At 49.4% G+C, this 27046-nt stretch overlaps 1 protein-coding gene across 4 annotated transcripts in view; it reads right to left on the bottom strand.

Moving 5' to 3' along the window:
- Positions 1 to 27046, bottom strand: part of LOC136936904 (tensin-2-like) — a 36000-nt gene that overhangs the window by 3625 nt on the left and 5329 nt on the right. For 2 of the 4 annotated variants that reach the window (XM_067230613.1, XM_067230843.1), the window contains exons 2-19: positions 25151 to 25256; positions 24565 to 24602; positions 9244 to 9276; positions 8989 to 9038; positions 8346 to 8529; positions 7653 to 7703; positions 7317 to 7439; positions 6523 to 6587; positions 6177 to 6260; positions 5842 to 5954; positions 5592 to 5652; positions 5269 to 5344; positions 4749 to 4878; positions 4086 to 4151; positions 3682 to 3798; positions 1814 to 3238; positions 1515 to 1668; positions 254 to 1320 (exon numbers count right to left, since the gene is read on the bottom strand). In XM_067230613.1, coding sequence (XP_067086714.1) covers positions 254 to 1320; positions 1515 to 1668; positions 1814 to 3238; positions 3682 to 3798; positions 4086 to 4151; positions 4749 to 4878; positions 5269 to 5344; positions 5592 to 5652; positions 5842 to 5954; positions 6177 to 6260; positions 6523 to 6587; positions 7317 to 7439; positions 7653 to 7703; positions 8346 to 8529; positions 8989 to 9038; positions 9244 to 9276; positions 24565 to 24602; positions 25151 to 25256 — 3943 coding nt within the window. The remainder of the gene's footprint in view (positions 1 to 253; positions 1321 to 1514; positions 1669 to 1813; positions 3239 to 3681; positions 3799 to 4085; positions 4152 to 4748; positions 4879 to 5268; positions 5345 to 5591; positions 5653 to 5841; positions 5955 to 6176; positions 6261 to 6522; positions 6588 to 7316; positions 7440 to 7652; positions 7704 to 8345; positions 8530 to 8988; positions 9039 to 9243; positions 9277 to 24564; positions 24603 to 25150; positions 25257 to 27046) is intronic. The other 2 variants (XM_067230776.1, XM_067230698.1) reach the window with 2 other exon arrangements.

Below are 27046 nucleotides of genomic sequence, written 5' to 3'. Positions count from 1 at the left end.
TGTGACCCCCCCCCCACACACACACACACTTATCTATTGTCCCTTCTCAAATGAGGTGATATTACCTTGCATGCATAAGCATGGTCTTAAAAAGTTGTATTCAATAGATGTATATAACACTGTATATTAACACACAAATAATAATAGCTATATTAACTGAATGCTATTAAATGTTCTACAATTTATATTCCCACGTCACTATGAACCTCAACTACAACTTCAACCCCACTCCCTTCTGTATAGTTCCACTAACCTTGGTCTCTGGAGATGCCAGGCTTGTACCAGTACTTGGAGCTGTCCTGGACAAATTTGGCGTTGACCTTGCTACCCATCTGCTCCTCCCTGCCACCCGGGGGCGCCATTCCCCACTTCCCAGCTGGGGGTTGCTCTACTCCAGCGGGGGTCGAGAAAGTCACGTGGAGGGGGCTAGCGTAGGAAGACTGCCCCGCACCCAAATGACCCATGGAAGCTCTCAAGAGGGAGTTTTGGGGGCCGTTCGGGGACCCCGGCAAGGAGGAGAGGCGTCGCTTTTCGGGGAGAGGGGGCTGGGCGGGGGGGATGGTGACGGCGGTGTAGCCTGTGTATGGCACGTGGGGGACGTTCAGCAGGGGGTAGTAGTAGGACGCCAGGGGGAAGGTAGGTGTGTTGTGCCCGTCTTGCACTGGCGAGGGCGGTTTTAGTTCCGATGTGCTGTCTCGTTCTGGGGTCAGTCTCTGCCCGGACTGGTCGGTGTCCAATGAGGGAGGCTGGGGGGCGGGACGTCTCTCCAGCTTGCCAACGGGAGGCAGGGGGGTAGAAGGGGTGGAGCTACTGGAAGAGGAGGGGCTAAGGGATGCCACACTGCTTGCCCGGGGCGGCATGGGGCTGCTGGAGGGGAGGGTAGAGCCGTTGAGCTGCACTTGGACAGAGCTGATTGGCTGGACGGCGACAACAACGGTCTGGGTTGCCGTCTCTAATTGGGCAGACAACTCTGTACTTCCTGTTAGCTTGGCCTCTCCTTCTTTCACTGTAGGTGGAGGTGAATTTACACTATGAAGCTGAGAGTCACTTTGGCTTATATCTGGATCTAGGGCAGACTCTTTGGTGGTGTTCCTTTGGTTTTGTACTGCTGACATTGTTAGGCTGTTTCCTGGTTGGGCAGGAGTCTTGTCTGTGCTGTTGCTGCTAGCGTTAGCCTCTACAACAACAGAGGGAGAGGTTTCTTGGACCTCCTGGTGGCTTTGGCCTGGTTCTTGCTGTGGAAGAACTACTACAGATGTGGGGATGATTTCAACCTGCTTCTCCTCCTCCAACACACTCCTGCCTGACTTATTTTGACTGCTGAAAGAGAGAAAATAAAGTGAAAATGTCATTTTTATAAATATTCAAGCAAAACAATTAGCTTTAGTGTTAAAACGTTGTCTTGCTGTTATACCTGTGCAACAAAACAACTATTCCCAGACAAAAATCCATCTGTTAAATTATTGACGTGCATTATTGACGTTCTGTTTGGACAAACCGAATGGAATACCAACCTGCCATGAGTCTTTGGGGGACTACTGCTGATGGAAGTGTAATCTGAGTCAGTGTCCGCTACAGGTGTGGGACAGGCAGCCTGTCCATCAACCTTCCCCTCGGAAGCCTGGGAAATGGAGTCCACGGCACTTGTTTCATTTATCAAGGCACTGCCTACAGCCAAGAGAAACCGAGAGAGGATGAAAACCAGATCCTTGGCACCAGCACAACTTCTGAACTAGGTACCATAACAACGTTCAACCCAGAATAACCCCAAAGTCGGACCAAGGGCACGAGGGGACTCGGTAGTAATATTTACCCGTGTCTTTGAGCTCCTGCTGGGGCTCGTAGTGTGTTCCACAGGAGGTCTCTGCCAGCTTCGCTCTCCCAGGAGAGGCTCCTGGGTTGGGGGGGCCGCCAGGTGGCAGGGGCGAGGCCGACCCAGACTGGTACCCCGAGCCGTAGCCCCTGCTCTCGTGGCTCTCGGCCGGGGAAGCTTGGAGAGGGGAGCAGGGGCAGGAGTGGCGGGGGTGCGGGGGCGTGTGGTACCCGCTGCTGCCCCTGTCCCGCACGTCGACCAGGGAGTGGGGGACAGAGGGGTACCCCATGTGAGGGTCCATGACGAAAGGCGATTGCTCCAGCTGGGTTTGACCCTGCCCTGGGGAGTGGCACACGTGATAGGGTGGCATGGCCTGACGACGGTACCAGGCCTCGGCGTCTCTATCCATCTCCCAGGGGGTTTCCGTCTCCCACAGCGTTAGCCCCTCCCTCCCTTGCCTCAGTCCCGCCTCCCGAGCCCAGTGCAGGCTTTCGGATTGGTCCGGGCGCAAGGGGTGGAAGTGCCTGGTTGAAGCTGACTGGTGCTCTCTCCTGTTGGTGCACTCCCTGCACGGACAGCTAGTGGGAGCTGGAGGGCCGAAAAACATTTCCCGATACGGACTTGAGGGCAGGGATTGGTGGGAGTGGCGAGGAGTTGGGACGTGGGCGGAGTAATGAAAGAGAGGACACTCCTCCCCTCCGCAGAACAGCCTATTGGATGCTGGGAGGGACAGGGAGTGAGGATGGGCGTGTTCTGGGGCGGGGTACGGGTAGCACGGCCTATGAAGACAAGGGAGAGGAGGAGGCGGGCGCTCCCATGGCAACTCCGGTAATGGGTGGGCGCTGTGGCGATGGCATGACTGAGGAGTGTGAGGGGGCGGGGACATCGATTTGGACGGTAAGGCGGGGAGCGTTCGACTTTTGGGGTTGATCTTGGTGCTGTTGCAGCGGTCCAGACAGTGACCGTTGGCCAGGCACGTTTCTCTCTCCCAGCCTGCCTCTCCGCATCTCTGACACCAGTGGCCGCGCTCCGTCCGACCGCAACACGACCGCTCGCGCCTCGACGCCGCCTCGGGCGTCTGCGGTTCGCCGTCATCCAAAATGGCCGTCTCCCTGTCCCTCTCTTTCCGGCTCGCCCTCAGCCTGTCCCTCGCTCCGTCCTCCCCCTCCCCTCTCCTCAGCACGCAGCCCACCGCCTCCTCTCGCCCGGGGTCGGGTGGGGAGCGACGGGGGTCTTCCAGGTGGTCGGAGGGAGCCGAGGAGTGACCCGAGTCGGAGCTCAGGGCCGAGGGCTGGGCTGGAGGCTTCACCGTGGGGCTGCCTGAAGGACCTCGGGGGGCCCCCGGGGCCGTGGAGTCTGGGCCTCTGCGCTTCTTCACCTGGGCGTACAGGCTGCCGTCCAGGGGACCCCGCGTGTGGGCGATGTCTGGGCCGCAGAGGGAGAGGTTTGTGGACGTGTGCCTGTAGGTTAGTGTGTGCGTGCCACTTGCTCTAAAACGGTCTAATGTAGCCAAGTATTATGCATCTTCTGTGAGTATGTGTGAGTGTTAGGCATCCCCCCCAATATATATTATTCCAATCTGGTCAAAATGTCCCCCGCAATATACTGATATAAAAACATAAATACAAATATAAATGTGCTACGCTATGACAGGCAAATTATCATAACAAATTGAATTCCTCCCCCCCAATGTTGACTCCATGGCTACGGCCTTGGTGCTAGGACAGCATGAGAGAGACACAGAGGGGAAACAGATAGGGAGAAACCGACATGGGAGAGAAACAGAGAGAGAGAAGGATGGAATGGTGGAAGAATGGAGGGAGAGAGAGAGAGAGAGAGAGAGAGAGAGAGAGGTGCGTGTGTCTCACCTTCCATGCTGTCCTGGTGGCGTAGGTTGAAGTTTTCGTAAGAGTCCCAGCGCACGACGGGGTCGGCGGTGTTGTAGTCCACAGTGACGGAGGGGTCGTTCTTGTGGTGCTCTTTACCTGACGGAAAGGGGGGGGGGGGGGGGGGGGGGAACAACAGCCATGTTGATTTCCAACTGCAGAAAATAATAATAGTGGGGTAGTAATCGTAATGAACCAATATGCATATGCACACATACATGCTCGCTCCGTTTATACCTGTACAAAGACTCACACATGCGTTCGTGCGTAACCATGGCATAACCAGAGCACGCCCACGCAAACGGAAATCTCCAAACACACACACACACAGATACACAGGTAACCGTTCGCACACATACGCAAACGCACACCCTTCCGAGCGTCACCTTTCGTTGGCTCCGGGCCGCAGGAGAAGACAAACTCCACGGTGGCATCGGGAGGGAAGCGATCGTCTGCAGGGGCCGAACGACAACGGCAGAATCAGACGGCAGAATGAGACGGCACACACAGAGACAAGCACAAGACCTCCTCTGCTGTGCTCTCCCGTGAACTACGTGTGGAAACAGCCAGAGTGTCTCATGTATATTTCAGGCCATTTGACATGGCATGAGGGCTTTTGGGTTCTTTTCAACCGACTTTGTCCTTTTTTTTTTTTACCTGCTTTGCAGTTTTACTAAAATCACAGTGTGTGTGAAATGAGGCTTTGAATAATTTATGGCTCTTTTTATTAGAGGAAAAGTGATTTGACAGTGGATTTGAGGTCATCCCCGTCTTGCACAGAGTCATTTGTGTTATCGACGTCAGGGAAGATTACGTTTCACCCTTTTCTTTTCTGCTCTAGCTACAGTCCAGAAGAATATTGTGATTTTTATCTCAAATAACTCATCTAGATGATGAAGATATATTCTCGAGGTCCCCAATAATGTGCACACAGAAGGCCAATCGTGTCTTTTACATACAAAACATGTTCATACGCTCTGCCTGAACCCAACTCAAATCCACATCCCCCCCACCCTTACCCTCCCATCATCCCATCTCCTGGTAGCTACCTGTACAGGCCATGTCCAGCTCTCCCTTCCCAAACCACAGCTGGGCTCCGTGGACCGTGCACGTGTGGAACTGAAGCCTGAACACCACCTCTCTCTCTGGGCCTCGCGACCGTCTGTGGTAGCATTTCACCTGGAGGGACGGTGGAGGAGGAGAAGGTGGTGGTCAGATGGAAGGAGGAAAGAGGAAGGACCGAGAGGGGAGGGAATGAGGGGAGAAAAAGAAACAAAAGAAGAGATAGAGAAAGGAAAAAAGGGGATTGGTGAGGAGAGAGTAGGGAAGAGAACGTAGTGGAGATACGAGAGTGGGGAATTTCTCCTTTTTCAAAACTTTTTCAAAAATCCTTTCCTTACGACATCCTTTCGCACATACATTTCTGGTATGTTTCAGATGGGTCGGGTGGTATGGTGCCAGAACAGGTGGGTGGACACATTGTCTGTAGACTGTGTCAAGAGTGTGTATGAGGGGGCGTAGTTGAAAACACGGTGGCCATTTTGGGTGCGACCACGTTGGTTCCCTCACCATGATGTCTCCTTTCAGCAGGAGGGCAGGCTCTATGGTCACACACAGCTTCCTCGCCCTAGAGCTCTGCGGATCACTACGCCACACACACACACACCAAAACACATGTACACTCCATCAAAACGCACATAAAGCCAGTCAAAACATGTCTCAACATAGTACAAAGGACGTAAACACAATTCGGCTTCAAGTAAACCCAGGCTCGCCACATACCTATACACAAACAGTCACACATATAAACAAAGTCTGGGAGGGTGTGTGTTGTTTGTGCAGAAACACACTACTGTAGCGTTAAGAACAGGAGCTATTAATGACATACTTACTAGATGCCAGAAGTATAAACGAGCTGTAGAGACTGGTAAATCTTCAGGAAAGGATAGTAGCCTGCAGGGAGAGAGAGAGAGAGATAGAGAGAGAGCGAGTGTGTGTGTGTATGTGTGCATGAGGGAAGGAGGGAGAGTTTGTTGATTATCCCTCCACTGTATGGCACTGAATGGAAACAGACACGCCGTCGGTCATGTATACAGTACAGTAACATGCAGTGATATACGGTGTGTTTGAGTCCGAACCGACCTCCGCCAGACTGGAAGTTGGGCAGGCTGGGGATGAGCACCTGGTGGAGGAAGAGGGGACTGCTGTTCATCTTGATGGCCCCCGAAAGCAGGCCGCCAAAGTAGTAGATGTACCTGGGTGTTGGGGAGGGGGGATGTGTTTGTGAGAGAAAGCCTTAACAAAAATGACCAGACTTGCTACAGAATGTGGAAGAGCGAGAGGGAAAGAGGCAGACGCAGAAAGGAAGAGAGATCGGGGGGGTGGGGGTGGGAGAAAGAAAGAAAGAGCGAAGGAGAGATTGCAAGAAAGAGATGGCAAGTGACAGATAGAGGGAGAGAGAAAGAGAGAGTTCCTACCGGTTTTGAGAGGGCTGTAGAGAAGAGGACACTTTGTCTTCACAGAACTTTCTCATGGCTAGGGTGGTGAGAGCCTGATCCGCCCTGCACACACACACACACACACACAAACACACACACAAACCCAGGTAACGCGACTTGGAGCATGTAGCGTGGAAACACACACAAACATTCATGTGAATACAAACACACTCGCACACCACATCTGCCAGTACTCTTCCCCACATGCAAAACACATGTTACACCTTTCAGACGCGCACACGCGCTGCATATCTCCCAATGAAACGCGCACAAATAAACGCACAAGCACACACACACGCAACCAAACAAACAAACAGGTTTTTACCCTGCAGAGATCTTGCTGTAGTGTGTGTAGGCCGCCACAATCACCCCCGTTTTCCCTTTGTTTCCCTTTGACGAAAGAAGAAGAGAGAAGGAGTGAAGGAGAGATAAAAGACAACCCAGAGTTGTGTGAGTGCAAAACAAGCGAATGACATTGAGTGTTGTTGCGTGGCACGTGCGGGAAAACTGCAAGACCCCTTTGAACACAACACGAGGCGGAACAACGACGAACGTAACAGTCGTCTCTTAATCGATGGAGACTCTGGGCTGTCTTCTGTCGGTAAACCATCCTGACCACTGAGCTCACGTTTCATGGGACGAAGCCAGTTCAACCCTGGGCGATTGGAAAATTCCGTCCCACGCGAATGGATCGACATCCAATCAGTCTAATGTGACTACCCAATCCTGTCACATGAACGCCGACCTCGTGCCAAATTAGAGAGTTTTGATTGGCCGGTCCCTAGACCTGGGGCTACTTACTGGGAACTGGGATCCATAGAGTGAAACAGACCCAAACCTACGGGGAACAGAGAACAGAGAACCCCACGGGGCTCTAACTGGAACCTTTTTTAAAAGATGCTAGCTTCTGCTAGCATTACAAACGGTTCTGTGTACTGCAGCGCATTTTCCAGCCTGGGTTAGTCCCCCCCCCCCACTTCCCGACCCCACCACCCCCACCCACCCCCAGTCCTGCCAGGATGGAGGAGGGGGGGACGGGTCAGGGTCGAGGACCAAACCGAGCCAACGGCACCGGCAGCTAAAGTGTTCAAAGCTGCGAGGCTTATTCCAGGTCCTGACCTTGCAGTGGAGGACCACCACGTTGCAGGGGTCGGAGGTCAGCCAGGTCTCCATGGCCTTGCACATGGAGCAGATCTTGTCCAGGGGAGGGGCGTGGAGGTCGGGCCACCCGTAGTCGTGCACCTGGAGACGGGCATTAAGAGGGACGATCAACGCCCTGGCGGTTTTCTTTGAAATGATTCTTATTGGATGTTGTCTAGGTGCTCAACAAACACACAGGTAACAGTACGTAGTGTACTGACGTAGTTTAGCTTGACACGCAACTTTGTGTGTCACTTAATGGTTGCGGTTGATAAGTTAGCCAAATTTGGTTCCTTCCTACACAGCTGTCCATACCTTGTGGTTGAGTCGTGCAATGTCATGACGCTTCTCAGACAAGTTTAAGAGCTGGGAGACAAAAAGGCAATTATTAAAGGTTGAATATACTTTTAGACAACATCGAAGAGCCAATAAACCATGTGTTCGGGGACATATCAAGCAAATCGAATTGTGAGTCTCAAATTTATACTGTATGCATTTACACAAATAAAAATACAAATATGTTTAAAAGAAAACTGGAATGTTGAGTCGTTCATTAGGTAATCTCACAGACTACACAAATCTTCGTCAGAAACACAAATTGTTATTCCAATACACAAACACATTTTATTAGATAAAATGATTAAATAAAAAGCGCCGAATGTTGAATAGTTACGAATCCTTAACAATGCCTAGTAAGATCATCACATTTTAAGATGATCTCATCTGACTTTACATATTGTACAATGTAATAGATTTGCATAACTCAGATTCATGGAGCACTAACCATTCTGGGTAAATACATACAGAAAAAAAGCCTAATAATAAAAGAAACAAGCTAGTGTCTAAGTCATATTTACAAAATTCAAATTAACAGATATATATGCGTTATATATATTTATCGAGTTCTCATTCGAAGACGTTAGCAGTTGCTACACAGACACAGTTTGTCACGTAATCGCGCCAACTGCAGATTCTTAAATTCCTTAAATTCCTTATTTAATGACTGACCAGGAACTTGTCTTGGTGTTTTGACTTGAGCATGGAGAACACTTCCTGCAGGTTGCCCCGGTAACGCTGGTTGTCCAGGTCGGGAAGGAAGAAGACGGAGATGATCCTCTCGGTGATGTAGGTCAGGTCGAAGTCATAGTGTCTCTCCATCACTCTCTCCATAACCCTCTCCACACTCTTGGTCCTGCAGAGGAAGACAGAGAAAGAGGGAACTCTTGTAGCAATGCGTTCACTTTTGTCAAGAATATTCCACCCCCCCCCCCCCCCCACACACACACACCCTATCACTTCTCTCCACTTCTGATGGTGTAGAAAGAAGCAGAAAGAAGCAGGGGGGTCTTTTCCCTTTCATGTTTATGCTTTTGTCCTTCCCACTGAATTTCCCTCCTCAGCGCCATATCTGCTCTAAAGCCCTTGTCAACAATGCTATGCACCCACTGTTCCTTTTTTCCACTCATCTACTTTTTAAGCACTGAGAGTTTTGTACAAAGGATTCGTATGTCTTGCTCCTAAGTTTACTTGGGAATCATACTCAGTCCTTCTTTATGGACGCCCTAAAACCCATCCCAATGATCAGCTGATGATCAGCTGAGTTCTGGGCTTGTTCTCGCAGTTGAAGAAGAGCTTGAAGACATTTTCGTACCTGGATAGAGAGCCCCTCTTTTTGTGTGACTGAGACTTGGTGGAGCCCTGCTGAGAAAGAAAGAAAGAAAGAGGAGAGAGAGAGAGAGAGAGAGAGAGAGAGAGAGAGAGAGAGAGAGAGAGAGAGAGAGAGAGAATGACACGGAGAGACAGGAAGAGAGAGAAACAATGAACTCCTTGTATTAAAAGATGGACAGCAGATTTTTTTAAATAGAAGTATTCCATGCAGTACAGTGGGAGTTCCATGTAAACATACCAGGTCTGGGGCAGAAATACAGGGGGACGTCGCCTGAATGAGAGGACAACAGATTGTTTAGAAAAGCCTCACACACACACACACACACATAGGCTGCTCTTGAGTACACACACAGATGGGTTCACACACACCATATCTTACGCACACCCATAATCAAAGCTAAACAAAGAAAAAACAGTCAAAGTTACAATTATTACATACAGGTATACATCAGCACAGAGGCACTCACGCAAGCACCCATTCATAGAGGCACGCAAGCACACACACACACTCAACATAGCTGCACACACACACTGATACAGTGATGTGGGGGAGTAATAAACTGTCCACAGTAGATCATGTTTAAGTACAGCTCCAAGTTTTATGTGCTTATGGGCTACTTTGGCTGAGAAACGGCACTTAATATAATGATTTATTGGCAATGACTGGTAGTGAGTATGATGGAGAAAGATAGCGAGAGAATTATGAGGAGGGCTTCACATGTGGTGTGCAGTCTTCTGACAGCCTTGTTCAGAGTTACTGAGCCAGAACTCACAAGTGTGCCAAACCACCCACACACCCACACACACGCAGACACACACACACACACAAAGAGTCGTAAAATATGCTCCGTTGAGGTCATTTGTGCAGCCCTGGCTCCAGTCACTGCATATTTAAAGGCAAGAGGACAACAGAAGGACAACAGATACAGTATTGGGACGCCAGCTTTTCCTAGAACGTGTATTCTGGGTGCTGACAGACAAGGGTCAAAGTCGGTCACCTTTGACCTTTGAACTATGCACAGAGAGAGAGAGTGGCACAATCTGATCTGACCCCTCTGACCCTGATCTTATTGAGCGGGGGAATGCTAACAGGTGCATAACCCATAATAAGGTGGGTATTTATTAGCAGGGCGTGTTGAAAACGCCACTGTCACTTCAGCATTAAGCTCACTAAGAAGCTGAAAAGACTTTCGAGCACTTTTCTATCATGGCAAACTGGATTCATTTTTCCAATGGAATCTTATCTTCGTTTCACTTTCTGGGAGTGAAACGGAAACCTTCATGTTTCCTGATTCGGCCTTTGTGATGAATGAGATTGAACATATCTGATGTAAAGTGGGAATTGTTGTTGAAATTGTAATAACTTGCATGTGTGATAGGATATCCTTGACTGAAAATACCTAATGGGACTGTCCCATCCACTCTTGTTGACGCGTTCGAGTACAACAAGCTATTCATAAGGGATTCCATTTTGACATCATTTAAAATGGCATCCATTGAATGCAGTTCATTCTTTTAGGGCATGCAAGATGGTAAAAATGGCACTGCTGTGCCATCCCTCCCTCCCTCCCACTCTCCCTCCCTGCTCTCATCTGATGAAAATAGTGGATGAGTGTATGGGGGAAGGATGGGGAGAGAGAAGAGCCAATATAAACACCAACAAGATTACATCTTCCTGGCTGGCAATTAGACAGCCGTTTCCTGAAGGCACAGAAACCTCCCTCTTCATTGCTCTCCCTCGTTCGCTTGCTCTCCCTCACCCACACCCACCCCCACACACAAACATGAAACAGACAACAAAGAACACGCAAAGATGCAAAGAGATACACGTGAATCCGAGAATCTGCGAGTGCTGTAGATGTTTCTGTACACCGACACACTGACAGTGACGCGCTGGTAGGTCGAGACACACACGCACACATGCGTGCACACACACATACATTCAAATACATTCTCAAATGCACCAATAAAACAGACCAGATGTACAACAGTTCACCAAACTCTCAAATCAATACCACATGGTTAAGTCCTGTTATTGTTCAGGAGGTTGGACAAACGTCAATGTACAGGGACCGCACCGACGCTGAAAAGTCACAACATGCCGACATTGACGGCCACAAACGCCGTCTTCCTCCTCTCTTCAAACATGGAACTATCAAGTTTAATTTGACTAGGCCTCCTACAGTTTGAGAACAAAACCAAAATAGGTCTGATTCTACCAATTCTTCCTGTAAATGACAGGACAGGTCAGGAAATGTGTCAAAAAGTTTCTAAACTCCCAGAAGTGACACCAAGACTGCAATAACTGTAAAAGAGGGGGAAAAGAGAGATGGTATGAGTTGAGGAAGAGGAGGACAGAGAAAAGACATGTGGCAGCGACCGGTGGGAAGAGTGAAACAGATGAGGAAAGGAGGGGAGGCAAGCTCCTGATTGCTAACCGCTGAGCAGAGCAGAGAGAGACGGAGAGATAAAGAGCAAGATAAAGAGATGGAGAGGGAAACAGAGAGAGACAAAAAAAAGAGGCAGAGAGAAAAGGGGGAGTCCGAAAAGATGGGGAAGGGAGACAGAGAAAGAAAGAAAGAAAGAAAGAGAGACTTGGAGCCATGGGGAGAAAGAGAGCGAGAAAGAGAGAGGGATGTCGCTATTGTAGTAAACATTGTTATTAGCCAGTTTAACACAAAACAGCAGCAGATCCCTGCTTAGAGACTTGAAATCACTCTGGCTCTAAATGACGAAAAAACAGATTAACACGCTATTGCAGGGAGAGAGGAGGAGAGAGAGAAAGGGGTAAGAGGAGGAGAGAGAGAGAGCGAGAGGAGAGAGAGAGAGAGAGAGAGAGAGAGAGAGAGAGAGAGCGACAGAGGGCGAAAGATATGGTCGGTGGGAAGGAGAGAAAAAGAGCTGTAAAGAGAGGAATGGGACAAAGGTGGGTAGGGACACTAAGAGGAGAGAGAGAGAGGGAGAAAGAGAGAAAATATAAGACAAGGAGGAAGGGAGGAAGGGAGGAAGGGAGGGGTAGCGAGAAAGGACATGAGGGTCATTGCAGTGAATCAAATCTAATCTTGGACTCTGTTACGATGTAGGGGGTGGTCTGGGGCGGTGCATCTGTGTAAGCATTACTGTCAGTTCCGGCAACTATTACATAATAAAATAGACACGCGGTCAGCATCAACATGACTGCATCTCATGCTAGCCAAGCATTCTGGCAGAATGGTGGCACTATGACTCTCTATGACATAGTGGACCAGCAATGTCTCACACTATATTTAGAGAGGCAGAAAGAGAGGGAGAGAACGACAGATTGTAAAGAGCAATATACAGTATTTGATGTCTACACATAAGTACTGTATGTATACAAATGTATACAGTATACTGTTATACAGTATCATGTTATATCTCCATGCCATGTATAAACATCTAAATAAATAGATGTGTTGTATTTAACAAATATAGATCCATGATATTTCACTTGAACATGATTAAGATTCCATAACAACAACAACAACAACACAATTGTTCCCACAATTGAGAACATCATTGGTTTTATCACATGAATGTGTCTTACATCCCCAAACTCACCCCCCAAAGAAATCCAAAGGCATATAATGATGGCGCAGCCCATGTAGAGAGCATTTATTACACACAGGAAATCGAGTCAAGAGAGAGTTTTGAGGCCCATCCACAGAGGAAGGAGGCTTCTGTTAATGGATGTAATCACGGTGGTTAAGGATGCAAGGTAGGTGACTAAGCTTCAGGAAGGAAGGTTAGCAGACAGACATGATAGCATCCCCCCGGAGTGGGGCTGTGGAGCAAACTGGAGCTGGATGGGATGGTGTCTCCTGCATGGGCAACACAAGAGTCAACAGGAAGCAATTTGCAACAGGACACCACGGGAAGTCGACCTTCCTCACGGGGCACGTGTGTACGTGCGCTTTGCGCTCAAGGTGTGCACGTGCGTGTTCTGCCTACTGGAGAGAACACAGGCGAGCAAGCTTCTCTCTCTCTCTCTCTCTCTCTCTCTCTCTCTCTCTCTCTCTCTCTCTCTCTCTCTCTCTCTCTCTCTCAACAAGAGGTACAGTGTCACCGGCTAACACACACACACACTCGCACACACGCTTACAGCAGACACAAACGTCCACCCACACACATGCTCTTCACTGTCTTTCTTTGAACTCCTTACATGAAGAGGTTAAAACTATGACATGAAGTCTATTGCATATATGTTACCATTACATGAAGCAGAGAATTGCTCACAGACACACACAGACACATGTTACATACAGACACACGCATACGGTGTACACACACACACTTAACTTAAACACAAACACACAGTATTGGCCTGGGGGTGGCCATTAGTTCATGGAGTCAGTCAGTCAGGAACATGGCATGGGGCCATCTGGTTCAGTTTGCCTTGTTTGTCAGCTACTACTTACAGAGGTGCTAGCCTTCCAACCCCAAGGGACTGACTGGTTCACTGCACTGGCTGTCTGGCTGACTGACCGATTAACTGACTAGTTTGCTACATGTGGCTGTTCCTAAAACATGGGCTGTGTGCAGACCAACTACGAATACCGTTTTGGAATAAGAGCATTGGATGTTCAGGCAAACAGGACAACAATCCATGTTTTTCTCAGTTGTCAAGAATGTCAAGTATCATGACATGAAACTATGAGACTCAGTCTTTGTATTTGTCAGGATTTGTCATTAATGAGCCTTCAGAATAAAAGCGTCTCATGCTGAAACATTGAGACTAATCTAGAAAGCAAGTGGGATGTATAAATAAGAGTGCTGGGACTAGGGACTGCATGTAGACTATCGGAGTTTCACCTAAAAGTTCAGTCCATGTAGTTTCACTCTGACACGGCAGAGAGCGATCATAAAGCTAAAAAAAGAGATAAACAGAGAAGGAGAGAGCGAGAGCGAGAGAGAGCGAAGAGTAGGAAGAAGTGAGCAACTTCTTTCCTTTCCTTAACAGGAAAGGTCAATAACCATGTCCTTATTTTAGAGAGTATTCCAGAAGTTTCCGTGACACCCCTGGTTTAGAAGGCTCATAAACTTGCCTCCTGGAAGCTGAATCCTAACGTTCTCTGACGGTCTACCTCCTCCTCCCCTCTTGCTATCTAATTGAATCAAAGACGCTGTGTTTCCAGAGAAAACAACAGACATGTCACAGTGCTTCATATAGTACACTGAGATGCCTAGGTTTAGCAGTTTGAGACAGGCTTGCCAGGGAATGCCTCCTATCTTTAGGTCTCTACCTCCCTTTGTCGCTCTCTCTCTCTCTTCTATCTTTCTCACCTTTCTATGCCCCCTCGTCTCTCCCTGGTTCTCTTCCTTGCTCCATGTCTGTCTGTGGACTGAACATCACCCTCTCCCCATTTCTCCCATCCCCCTCGCCCTCTTCTCTTGTCCCTTTCCTCTTTCCCCTCTCTCTCTATTCCTTCCCACTCCTATTCCCGTCTCCCCCATTTGTTTCCATCACATATTATTCACACATCACATATTATATTTCTCTCATACTCTGTCCCTCGTTTTTAATTACATCCCTGTCCCTCCCCCTCTCTTCCACTCCCTCCCTCCCTCCCTCCTCCTCCGCCTCCCTCTCTATCTCCCTCCACCCCTCTCGCCCCTTCTCTCTCGTCCTCTTTCACCCTCTCCTTCCTCCCTCTCTCTCTCTCTCCCTCTCCCTCTCATAGGACCTTATGTACCGGGCCTCTGAGTAAACAGACTGACCACAAACATGCTCTGCATGGGAAACAGGCGTGTTACTCCCCGTGAGTCAACATGACCATAACGAGATGACAACGGTCGCCCTGATTAAGATAACACAGGGGACGGGACGGGAGTCGGAGGGGTTAAGGCGGGGGTGGGGGTGGGGTGGTAGGGATATGATGAGAGATAATCAAGAGTGCAGTGGAGGAGGGGTATAGGGGGGTCAAAGCGATGAGGGCTGATAGCAAGTGAAGAGAGAGAGAGAGAGAGAGAGGGAGAGAGAGAGAGAGGGGTGGACAAAATAGAGAGAACAGAGCGTGTTCTTGGGGAGGGGGGGGCGCCAAAAAAATAACAACAGCTGAAAATGCCCTGCGCCCACAGACACTTCTGAGAGATTTCCAGCAAGCTATTTTTGATAGACCACCCTATTTTAGATTGCACGCTACTCCCGGACCCTCATCAGCTTATTGGCTCATTTGTACGCCGTTCGACATGGCATCTGTGCTTGCTGCCCTCGTCCCTGGGACCCCACACGGCTACACCAGGACAGCACTGTCACTCCAAGTTTCAAACCGCACCACTGCAAACAGCATCAATTAACTATGTCTACAAGACAAATGCACTCCCAAGTCATGCACTTTTTATCTGACACACTGACTGACCCACACACACACACAACCTATTTTGCTTATACATATCAAATCTGACCCTTAGATGCTCCTTGTTCCTTTCACAGAATCGGATGAAGCCTCATTTGTAGACGTCAAGCCCAGTAATATGGGTCTGCCCCTGCCCCCTGCTCTTGCCCCTCAAAAAAGCATCTGAACTGTCACACACACAAAGCCACATGTCAAATTCCTAAATCCTTTAAGCCTAAATGGCAGCGAAGGTATTGTCATGGCCTGGAATGGAGAAAATATCATCAGCAAGCCGTAATCCCTCTAACATGAGAGGGGAGAGCCTATTGTGGTCTGGATCTCTGAGCTTTGACACAGGAAATGAAAGGGAAAAAAACCTGCCTGAGTAAATATAAACACGCGCGCGTGTGTGTCCTTCATATGTATGAGTGTGTGTATCTGTTTGCACAAGGGTGTGTGTGTGTGTGTGTGTGTGTGTGTGTGTATGCTCCGTTTATTATTTCCCCCCCACATGGGGACTGAGGGGTGCTTTAGCAAATCATGCATTGTGACAGTTCATGCATAAAACACACCAGCTTATTGTCGTATATCATACAGTACCATAATATAAGTTCACATTGGGACAGAGACTAAGACTTAAACACTGACAAACACTTAACGCTGTCTTCCTGTAGGAAATGACCGACGACACTGCTCAGCGTCAACTGCCTGTTTGTCGCTTGTCCCCCACTGTCACCGGATCAATCCACTTAGCGAGAACAATCGGTATTGACACATTCGACTATTTCGGCCGCCCAATTGATCTTTTTTTGTACACAGTGAGCTTTAGGGTCTGGGGTGTCTATGCAAGGTGCTAGTGACTTGTTATAGTGTCACACACCTCACCGTGCACCTCACAGTGTATACTAGATCACTTGTTCACAGTTCAAAGGCAACACTTCAGACCTTTAGTGAATTCTGTTGGCTTGACAGAAACCAGGGTCTTTTTCTAATGTTCACAAACATTAACAAAGGACCTTCTTGCACGCTTATGAAACATTTTGCATCATCGGTTGGGCTATATGCCTAAAACCTATAACAGGGAAGGCTATATGTAATTGTTGCATAATGCTCAGACATACAGACTGTATCACTTTAATCTGGAACTCAACAGACATTGCAGTAATTGTGCCGATGGTGCACTGTTGCCATTGTGGTCATCTGTGATTCCCTGTGTAACATGAGTGGTTGTCACTGACACACACACACACACACACAAATGCAGACACACATGGACACACACAAATGATGTTAGGACAGCTGACCAGTTTCCTGACTCCGCTGTGGTCTGCATGGAGACCGCCCTGCTATCAAACACAACCGTCTAGACATGTACACACACACACACATGTGCACTAATACACATACCAACAAATACACACGCGCTCTAACATACACTCTATCTTTCTCAATTTCTCTTTCTCTCACACACACACATACACACACTCCCTCTCGTTTATTGTCTCTTACACACCATCAGTGATACTAGCATTAATTTTCTATCTTTGACAATTACACAGTCCTTCCAAGAAGTGTTTGAACACACTGTCTATTCAACAACCTTAGCACTAACTTAAATAACAGTTCTGTAGGAATCTTCTGGCTAGTTACAGTAGCTAAGACTAGAAATAGATTATTACATTTCCCACTGAAGTCGATGACTCGACTTAAAGATTCTAAAGCTGTCAGATTGGGGCTAATTCCTACTTTATAGATCAAACCATGAGTGAAGTGCACAAGAGGTCTCGAATGAAAAGGAATCTTTTTGATTTAGAAACACCAACACACACATGTACACACGCACACACACACACAGACGTACACACACACACATATATATATCCTGTTTTACCTTTCAACACGAAGCTTCCGTTCCCTCTCTCTCTCTTCCCTCTCTTCGCTACTGAGGAGTTGCGCGTGTGGGAGTCTGGGATACAGTGGCTCCCTGCCTCTCCCTGCCTCTCCCTCGCTCTCCCTCGCTCACACCCTCTTTCCCCCTCCCTCGCTCGTTTGCTCTCTCCCTCACATTCTCTTTCTCTCTCTCTCTCTCTCTCTCTCTCTCTCTCTCTCTCTCTCTCTCTCTCTCTCTCTCTCTCTCTCTCGCTCTCTCTATTAAACTGACACACACTCTCCCTGTACCGGCATACACCATGGTGTACCTCATTCTCAACACCATTTCCTCTCTCTCTCTCTCTCTCTCTCTCTCTCTCTCTCTCTCTCTCTCTCTCTCTCTCTCTCTCTCTCTCTCTCTCTCTCTCTCTCTCTCTCTCTCTCTCTCTCTCTCTCTCTCTCTCTCTCTCTCTCTCTCTCTCTCTCTCTCTCTCTCTCTCTCTCTCTCTCTCTCTCTCTCTCTCTCTCTCTCTCTTCGTCACACACACATGCACACACACGCTTCTTGGGCAGCACTTAAAAGTCAGAGGGCTTTGGTTTCTGACACCCTCTTCCTTGTCCTGGGGAAAAACACTGATAGAGGGAGGGAGAGGACGAGAAAGCGAGAGATGAAACGAGGCCGAGTGGATAAGAGGGAGACAGGGAGATTAGGTTCTGTAGAAAAGAAAGGACAAGTGGATAGACAGAAGGAGACATTCGTTCATACAAGGCAAAAGAGGGAAAGGAGATGTGTTGCAATATATTGTAAGGACAAGAAGGAGTGCGAGAAAGAGAAACAACGAGAGAGAGAGAGTCACACACACAGACCCACACTTCCCAGATACACACACACACAAACACTTCCCTTCCACACACACTCTCTCTTAATAGACATACACACACACACACACCCCTACCACACAGACACACTCTCTCTTACCAGATGACCAACTCTTATTTGATACTCCCGCCAATCAGTCGGCACAGTGGCTTCCCAAGTGCTCTCGTTATTTCTATATTTACCCGCTTGGAGTCTTCCCTGACTGAACGTTACACGGCGGTGCCCGATTTATGCGCTCTGACCTCTACCTCACCCTCCTCACCCTCTTTCTCCATACCTCTGCGGTTGTTTTGGTCGTCCGATATGCGCGACAGGATACACCAGAAATTGTAATCCTCTTTTTTTAAACGCAGTGACACAGCAGCTGGTGCATCGTCACATACTATAATGGCTGTGTGTGTGTGTGTGGGTGTGGGTGTGAGTGTGCATGGGTGGGTGTGTGTGTGTGTGTGTTGGCATAAGATATGCTTTCACCCTCAAAAATCCTAAAGGATTTGTGCTGAATTAAAGTGCTAAGTGATGGAGGGTGTGTGTGTGTGTGTGTGCATACATGCAGGGTCAAGGTGCTTGTGTACCTCTATCATGTGTGTATAATGGTTAAGCACCATATCTTCACACAGTGTGTGTGAGTGTGCGAGAGTAGGTTGAATGATCTACCTTTTAGGTTGCAAATGAGCTTTGAAATGTACACACCTACATCTGGACCATGGTACCAGGACACAGAGAACAACTGCAGCCTGGCATAAGTCAGGCAACCGGGGGGGAGGGAGAAGACAACAGGGGGCAACCCATCTGCTCACGCTGAAGGAATCCTCTACTTAACAAAATTCCCCCAAAATTGAATATTAAAAAAGAAATAAAAGGCCAAATAATCCACATGAATACATCCACTTGGCATCAAGGCCCGTCTGAACAAAAAGCGCCACGAAGTGAGTCGAGAAACTATGCATGCGTTTGAAATGAGCTTCAAACAAGCTCTACTTAGAGGCAGACTAGCTCATTAGTGCTAAAGTTGGCTAACGAGCTACTGTGCCAAAGGAGCTTGACTGGAAGTTGAGTCATCGTGGCCATGTTGATGCTACTTCCTGTGTTTTCTCGACCTCTGACCCCTGACTACGGCTCGTGAACATCGACCCTCGACACTCAACACTGTGGCTGGCTGACAGCTCGGGTCATGGAGTTGAAACACCCCAAATCGGATGTGTCACGGCCCCACCCCCCTGAGCTTGTTTCCATTACACACCTGCTCCTGATCCGGCCAGACAATGGACCCAGCAGCCCTGGACGCTGTGCGCCATGCCGTCTCCCAACAAGGCAATCTGTTGGGCCAACACAGCACGGCTTTGCAGGAGATAATGGCATTAGTACAAAACCTCTCTACCAGCGTGTCCAGTATCCGGGACCAGCTTAGTGCTCCAGCGGACCCGCAACCACCTGCACCTTCCCCCGCACCTGCCGAAGCAGGACCTGCTTCCATGTCTGTTCTGGAGCCCAAGGTTCCTACACCTGAGAGGTATGAGGGGGATTTGGGAAAGTGTCGCTCGTTTCTCATGCAGTGTGGATTGGTGTTTGACCTCCAGCCCCATACCTACGTCTCGGACAAGGCCAAGATAGCCTGTCTAATTGGGCTGCTCCGGGGAAAGGCCCTGGAGTGGGCGTCAGCTGTTTGGGAGCGACAGGACCCCTGCATTGCCTCATACCAGGAGTTCACGGCTGAGATGAGGAAACTATTCGACCACCCCGTACGAGGAAGGACGCTGCTAAGCGTTTGTTTGCTGTTCGTCAGGGAACCCGCAGCGTCGCAGAATACGTGATCGAATTCAGAACACTGTCTGTGGAGAGTGGATGGAACGAGGAGTCCCTACAGGCAGTATTCTACCAGGGGTCTACCCTGAACCCATGCAGGTGGGAAGACATGGGTTATCCACTGAGGAGCGCCAGCGTAGACGGGAGACCAACAGCTGCCTCTACTGCGGACGCACGGGCCATTACATCTCCTCCTGTCCTCAGCGCCCGGAAAACTACCAGGCTCGCTAGGTATGGGGGGTCTTCTAGCGAGCCACCTTCCTCAGTCTCCCTCACCCCGAGCCAGAACCCTTTTTCCTGCCACCCTCATCAGGGAGGACCAGTCAGTAGAGGTTAATGCCATCGTTGACTCTGGAGCGGATGACAGCTTTATGGATGCTGACCTGGTGGAACAGCTGGGGCTCTCCAAGGAGCAACTCCCGGAGGCCATAGAAACAACTACCCTATATGGCAGACCGCTGGCACGTTTGACCATGAGAACGGAACCAGTTACAATGCTGTTATCAGGCAACCACTCTGAAGTCATCTCCTTCTACATCCTGTCCTCACCACGCGTTCCCCTGGTTCTTGGTTACCCCTGGCTGAGGAAACACAACCCCACCTTCGATTGGGTGACAGGCAAGGTAACCAGTTGGAGTGTTGAATGTCATGCTAACTGCCTCAAATCTGCCTGTTCCCTGTATGTTCCCAGCCAGAGTAAGCCCTCTGCCCCCCCGGATTCGTCCCTGGTGCCGGAGGTCTATCACAGCTTGGGTGAGGTGTTCAGTAAACAACAGGCACTGTCACTTCCCCCTCACCGACCTTACGACTGTGCGATCAACCTGATTCCTGGGGCCGCCTTTCCCAAGGGACGCCTTTATAGCATCTCTCAACCGGAACGTGAGGCCTCATTCGTCCCTCGTCATCCCCCCTGGGTGCAGGATTCTTTTTTGTTGGTAAAAAGGATGGGTCCTTGCGGCCTTGTATCGATTACCGGGGGCTAAACGACATAACCATCAAGAACAAATACCCTCTGCCGTTGATGAATTCTGCCTTTGACTCCCTGCAGGGTGCCACTGTGTTCACCAAGCTCGATCTACGCAATGCCTACCATCTCGTCCGTATAAGAGAGGGGGACGAATGGCTAACCGGATTCAACACACCCATGGGCCACTTCGAGTACCTGGTCATGCCGTTTGGCCTCACCAACGCCCCTGCAGTATTCCAGAGTATGGTAAACGATGTTCTTGGAGACATGATTGGTCGCTTTGTGTTTGTCTACCTGGATGATATTCTCCTGTTCTCTGAGAACATTCTTGTCCACACCCAGCATGTCCGGCAGGTCCTCCAGCGTTTGCTGGAGAACCGCCTTTTTGTGAAAGCAGAGAAGTGTGACTTCCACGCACACACCACCTCTTTTCTCAGATACTTTATTACGAGGGGACAGGTGAAGATGGATCCGGAGAAGGTGAGGGCGGTTCTGGACTGGCCTCAGCCTGGTACTAGACTGCAGCTCCAGAGGTTCCTGGGGTTCGCAAATTTCTATCAACGGTTTATCCGAGACTACAGCCGGGTGGCCTCCCCTTTGACAGCCCTGACGTCTAGTGTCAGGCCCTTCTGCTGGAATTCCGAGGCAAACAGAGCATTCCTGGATTTGAAGAACCGGTTCACCGATGCACCCATCCTCACCCAGCCGGACCCCTCGCTACAGTTTGTGGTGGAGGTGGATGCCTCGGATGTGGGAGTTGGCGCCGTCCTGTCCCAGCGAAGCCCCGCTGATGGTAAGCTCCACCCGTGTGCTTTTTTTTCACGTCGTCTTTCCCCAGCCGAAAGGAACTATGACGTAGGGAACCGGGAACTACTCGCCATGAAGCTCGCCATGGAGGAGTGGCGCCACTGGCTGGAGGGAGCGGAGCAACCGTTTATCGTATGGACCGACCACAAGAACCTTGCATACGTGCAGTCGGCCAGGCGACTCAACTCCCGTCAGGCCAAGTGGTCTTTGTTTTTTGGGCGCTTTAACTTTACCCTCACCTATCGACCAGGCTCTCGGAATGGCAAGGCAGATGCCCTATCCCGTGTGTTCTCTAGGACAGAGGAGACAGGAGCCAAACCCGAGGCCATCCTGCCCCAGGACATCGTAGTGGGGGCAGTTGTCTGGAAGATCGAGGAAGAGGTTAAAACGGCCCTTCTAGATCAGCCTGGTCCAGGTAACGGCCCACCGGGCCGCTTGTATGTGCCCAACTCTGTCCGTTCTGCTGTGCTCCAGTGGGCACACACTGCTAAGATTGCTTGTCACCCGGGCGTTGCCCGTACCATGGCTCTATTGCGCAGACGCTTCTGGTGGCCTGGCATGGGAAGAGATACCTGGGTTTTTGTTTCTGCCTGTACTGTCTGTGCTCAGAACAAGGGAACCAACCGACCCAGTGCAGGACTTTTACACCCTCTACCGATTCCCCGGCGGCCCTGGTCTCACCTGGCTCTGGACTTTGTAACCGGTCTGCCCCCGTCCGAAGGTAACACTGTTGTTCTAACCGTGGTTGATAGATTCAGCAAGTTTGCACACTTTCTGCCCCTCCCGAAACTTCCTTCGGCTACGGAGACTGCTGCGATCCTTGTCAAGGAGGTTTTTCGGATCCACGGTCTTCCTGGAGACATCGTATCAGACCGAGGTCCCCAGTTCACATCGGCGGTATGGAAGGCCTTCTGTACAGCCATTGGAGCTACTGTCAGCCTCTCGTCTGGATTCCACCCCCAGTCTAATGGCCAAGCTGAAAGGGCCAACCAGAAGATGGAGACGACGCTTCGCTGCCTTGTCTCCTCAAACCCCACCTCCTGGACCTCCCATTTGCCTTGGGTGAAATACACCCACAATACGCTTCCTACCTCCGCCACCGGTATGTCCCCTTTCCAATGCCTTTACGGTTATCAACCCCCCTTGTTCCCCTCACAGGAGAAGGATCTCGCTGTTCCCTCTGTCCAAGCCCACGTCCGCCCAGGGAAGCCCTGGCACACTGCCAGGTCAGGTGGCAGCGTGCCAGGGCTTCCCTGTTGAAAGCCTCCGGTCGATATCAAGTCCAGGCCAACCGTCGCCGTACTCCTGCACCCTCCTATGCTGTGGGGGACAAGGTCTGGCTGGCTACCTGGGACCTTCCACTGCGAACGGAGTCTAGGAAGCTGAATCCCAGATACATCGGCCCGTTCGTGGTGGAGAGGATCATCAATCCCGCAGTCGTCCGGCTAAAGTTGCCCAAGGCCCTCAAGGTACATCCTGCCTTTCATGTTTCCTGCCTCAAGCCTGTCCTCCTCAGTCCCCTGCTTCCTCCTCCCCCTCGGCCTCCCCCTCCTCGGATGATCGGCGGTGGTCCTGTTTACACGGTGCGCCGCATCATGGACTCCCATCGGCGGGGCCGGGGATTCCAGTTCCTCGTGGACTGGGAGGGCTATGGGCCGGAGGAGAGGTGCTGGATCCCTCGGCGTCAGGTCCTGGACGCTGGCCTGCTGCGGGACTTCTACCGTCTCCATCCGGGTGCGCCGGGTGGTCCGCCCAGAGGCGTCCGTCGGAGGGGGGGCTACTGTCACGGCCCCACCCCCCTGAGCTTGTTTCCATTACACACCTACTCCTGATCATGGTTACCACTACTTAACCTGTGGCCTGACATCCAGTCCCTGCCGGATCGTTAGACGTACCAGTATGTTGCGCTTTAGTGCCTGTATTTAAAGTATACCACTAGTCATCCTGTTCGCTTTGCAAACTTTTCCTTATTTTTCTGACCGGACTCCTGCTCCTCTGTTTCAGCCTCTGCACCCTGGAGACCCATTCACTCCCGCCTAGCCACCCTCACCACCGACCTGCACGTTTGTTACCACCATCACCTGTACCCACCTGTCCCCAATAAATACCTTTTTTTTTCACCACTTACCAGTCCCGGTCTGCATTTGGGTCCCATCACTAGGATTTGTGACAGGATGCCCTCTTTCACCAGTATCCTTTTCTTCTTTTTAGGTTCATTTGTGTGATGTTTTTACTTTAATGACTGAATTGATGTGTGGATGAATGGATGGTTGGATGAAAGTTAATGTGAAGAAATTAAGTATTCATGGGTGCTAAACTAAATAGCCTCAACACACAAGCCTGCATGCACGCATGCACACAAACACACGCTCTCTCTTTTTTCTTTCCAAACTAGAGAACCTCAGACACAATCTGACAGGTGCCGGAGATGATGCAATCACAAAAAGTCATTTTGCTTCACTTGACTTCACCAATCGTTGCACTGAACCCTTAGCTATTGAAGAAAGAACAAAAGTCAAGCCCTGGCATGAGGACTTTTTGATGACCCCCACAAAAACAGGGCTGGTTGTCAACAAGAGGACGCCCTCTCTTGAACACATATCTAGGCCACTGCACAGATTTGGCTGGCTAACGTTTTCAGAGCGAAGAAACATTTTACGATAAATAATTAAGGTTCACTACACTGAGCATTACATCAACAGCACTTCAAAAGGCTTCGTAGTTGACTGTTCATTTTTACTAAAGCATGCAGCATATTGTAATCCTAAACATCAAATCAATTTGGATGAATCATTTCCGTGTACAGTGACTTTTATAGACCACAACAGAGCAGTGACAGGACAAGACAGTACACTGATTAAATTTGAAAAGACTTACCTTAGCTTCACATTTCTTATGGACAGTTGCCTTGCACTCTACAACACGGGGGGGGCGGGGGGGGGAGACCAGAAGATTCAGTTAAATGTTGTTGTTTTCTTTGTCTGACTCTTCAGTCACTTTGTGAAATCACATGATCAGATATCGGCGTGCCGAGGGAAGACAGCCTGGAAGGAAAACCAGCTCTGCCGTCTGTGTTTGGGGCACTGAGAGGTTGTGTGCATGTGTCTATGTCATCCAACTCATCCTTGCAGAAGGAAACAGGGCTCTGTGTGTGTGCGTCTGTGAGTGTGTGTAAAGTGCAGGCCCCTCTTACTGTGTGCGTGTGTCTGTACATGGCTGTGTATTTTACTGTGTGTGTGTGCTTCTGTACATGGCTGTGTTTGACTGTGTGTGTGTGTCTGTACATGGCTGTGTTTGACTGTGTGTGTGTGTCTGTACATGGCTGTGTGTTTGACTGTGTGTGTGTCTGTACATGGCTGTGTGTTTGACTGTGTGTGTGTCTGTACATGGCTGTGTGTTTGACTGTGTGTGTGTCTGTACATGGCTGTGTTTTTGACTGTGTGTATTCCTCCGTTGGACTCACCCTTGCAGAAAGCCCCTGGGTTGTCGATGTTCTGGCCACAAACCCCGCACACTCGCTTTCTTCTGAAGCTCTTTTCTGTGAAAGCGTGGCTCCCTCCTTTAGCAAGCTGGCAGAGACCAAGGAAGACAACATATTAGTTCTACAGTAGACAGATACAGACAGACAGATAGACAGACAGATGAACAGACAGATGGACAGGTAGATCAGTGTGATAGCGCCCGATCACAAAATAAGTAATTTAAGGTTACCTTTCCTATAAAACAGGTCTATAGCTTGCTCTTTTATTAAACAAACTAAATGGCCTTATGTTATTTATCTTATTTACACGACGGCATGCCCCCCCCCCCCCCCCAGGCTGTAAACCTAGGGGAAACACTGTAGATAGATAGACAGATAGACAGATAGATAGAACGGATACCATAGATCAGTAAATAATTATGATGCAATAGTAAATTATGTACTAATTTAGCAGATGCTTTTCCCCAAAGTGACATACAGTAGACCTCTTGATCGGCACTCTCTAACGCAGAGCCTCCCTACTGTGTGTACATCTGTGTGTGCGTCGGTACAACGCCTATGTATGCCCCATGACAAGATGAACTTCAGTAGTCTATCCTTGTGGGTTTTAATCCTATCAAATCTGCACAAAGGGCCATGTGTCCCAGTGTCCTACCCTTCGGTACACAGTAAGCTGGTCTCAGTCTCTCCATTCCTCACGCTTTCACCCTGGTCTTCGTTTCAATATTTAGAGCGGTGTCTATAGCAACTTTATCCCAAACCAAACCATATTTTTGTTTGTTGAGTAACCCATTTTATCTGTCCAATCGCATCCCTTGTTGGAAGCGGTGCTCTACGGGTGGAGAGGGCATCTTGGATCTGCTCTAGCTGTGCTGCTTAAAAATGTATTTGTTGCAAGTCTAGTTGAAGTCCCTTGGTAAGTGTAGATGAGTTTGCCCAGTTGCCCCTCTGTGCCTTCCTGCCATAGGTTTCTACTGAATGTTGACGGGTGGCAGGGATATTATGGTGTGCCCAAGGAAGGCCAGCTGTGTCAACATCCCCCTCTTCCTGCTCTGGGCGAAGGAAAATGGAGAAGTGGCCAACTCTCTTGTTCATTTTCTCCCTGTTGTACGACTCTCTCCATCCCCTCAATCTGTGATGTGCAGAGTGGAGGGTAGGTGCCGTAGGACAAAGGATGGACTAAGTGACACACACGCGTGCATGGATACGTACACACACAAGCACACACGGACACCGGCGCATATGCGCTCACACACAGAAGCACACACACAGGACCCTGTAACATAATGGGCATATTGAAAGAGGGACACCCCTTCACAGCGCAGTCACACACACCCTCCCACACAGGTAAACATGCGACACATTGACTGTCTACATTCAGTTCATAATCACTTCCCCCTCACAAGTGACCCATTCACAGAACAAAATGCCAAGGAAACGTAAACACACAACCAGACACTCACCTAGAGTCCATACGAGGACATCATTCCGGTCAAATCATAGGCATTATCCGCCTAATAAACCATGGTCATGCTTTTCACACACAAAAAGGAATGTACGCCAAACGTTAAGAGAGCTTTATGACATTGCTTCTCTAAAGCAGCGTCTGACAGCATGTGAACTATATTAAACCATTAATTCATCCCAGAGCAGGGAGGAGACTGGGTAAGGCGAGCTGTTTGGTCACACCAACTGCAGCCTACAAAACACAGGCGTTTCTCTTCTTGCTAAATGGCTTGATGCATTTCTCTGGCCTGAAAAGAACATTTCTGAACTCGCTTTTTTTCTTTTTTTCTTCATCGAGGGCGAGAAACAGTAGAGTTATTGAGTTGAACTGCAAAATCGAAAGCACCTCGTCATACAAGCCGTACACAAACT

The sequence above is a fragment of the Osmerus mordax genome, chromosome 1 (assembly GCF_038355195.1).
Source record: "Osmerus mordax isolate fOsmMor3 chromosome 1, fOsmMor3.pri, whole genome shotgun sequence".
Lineage (NCBI taxonomy): Eukaryota > Metazoa > Chordata > Actinopteri > Osmeriformes > Osmeridae > Osmerus > Osmerus mordax.
This window is presented reverse-complemented; position numbering and strand designations above follow the sequence as displayed.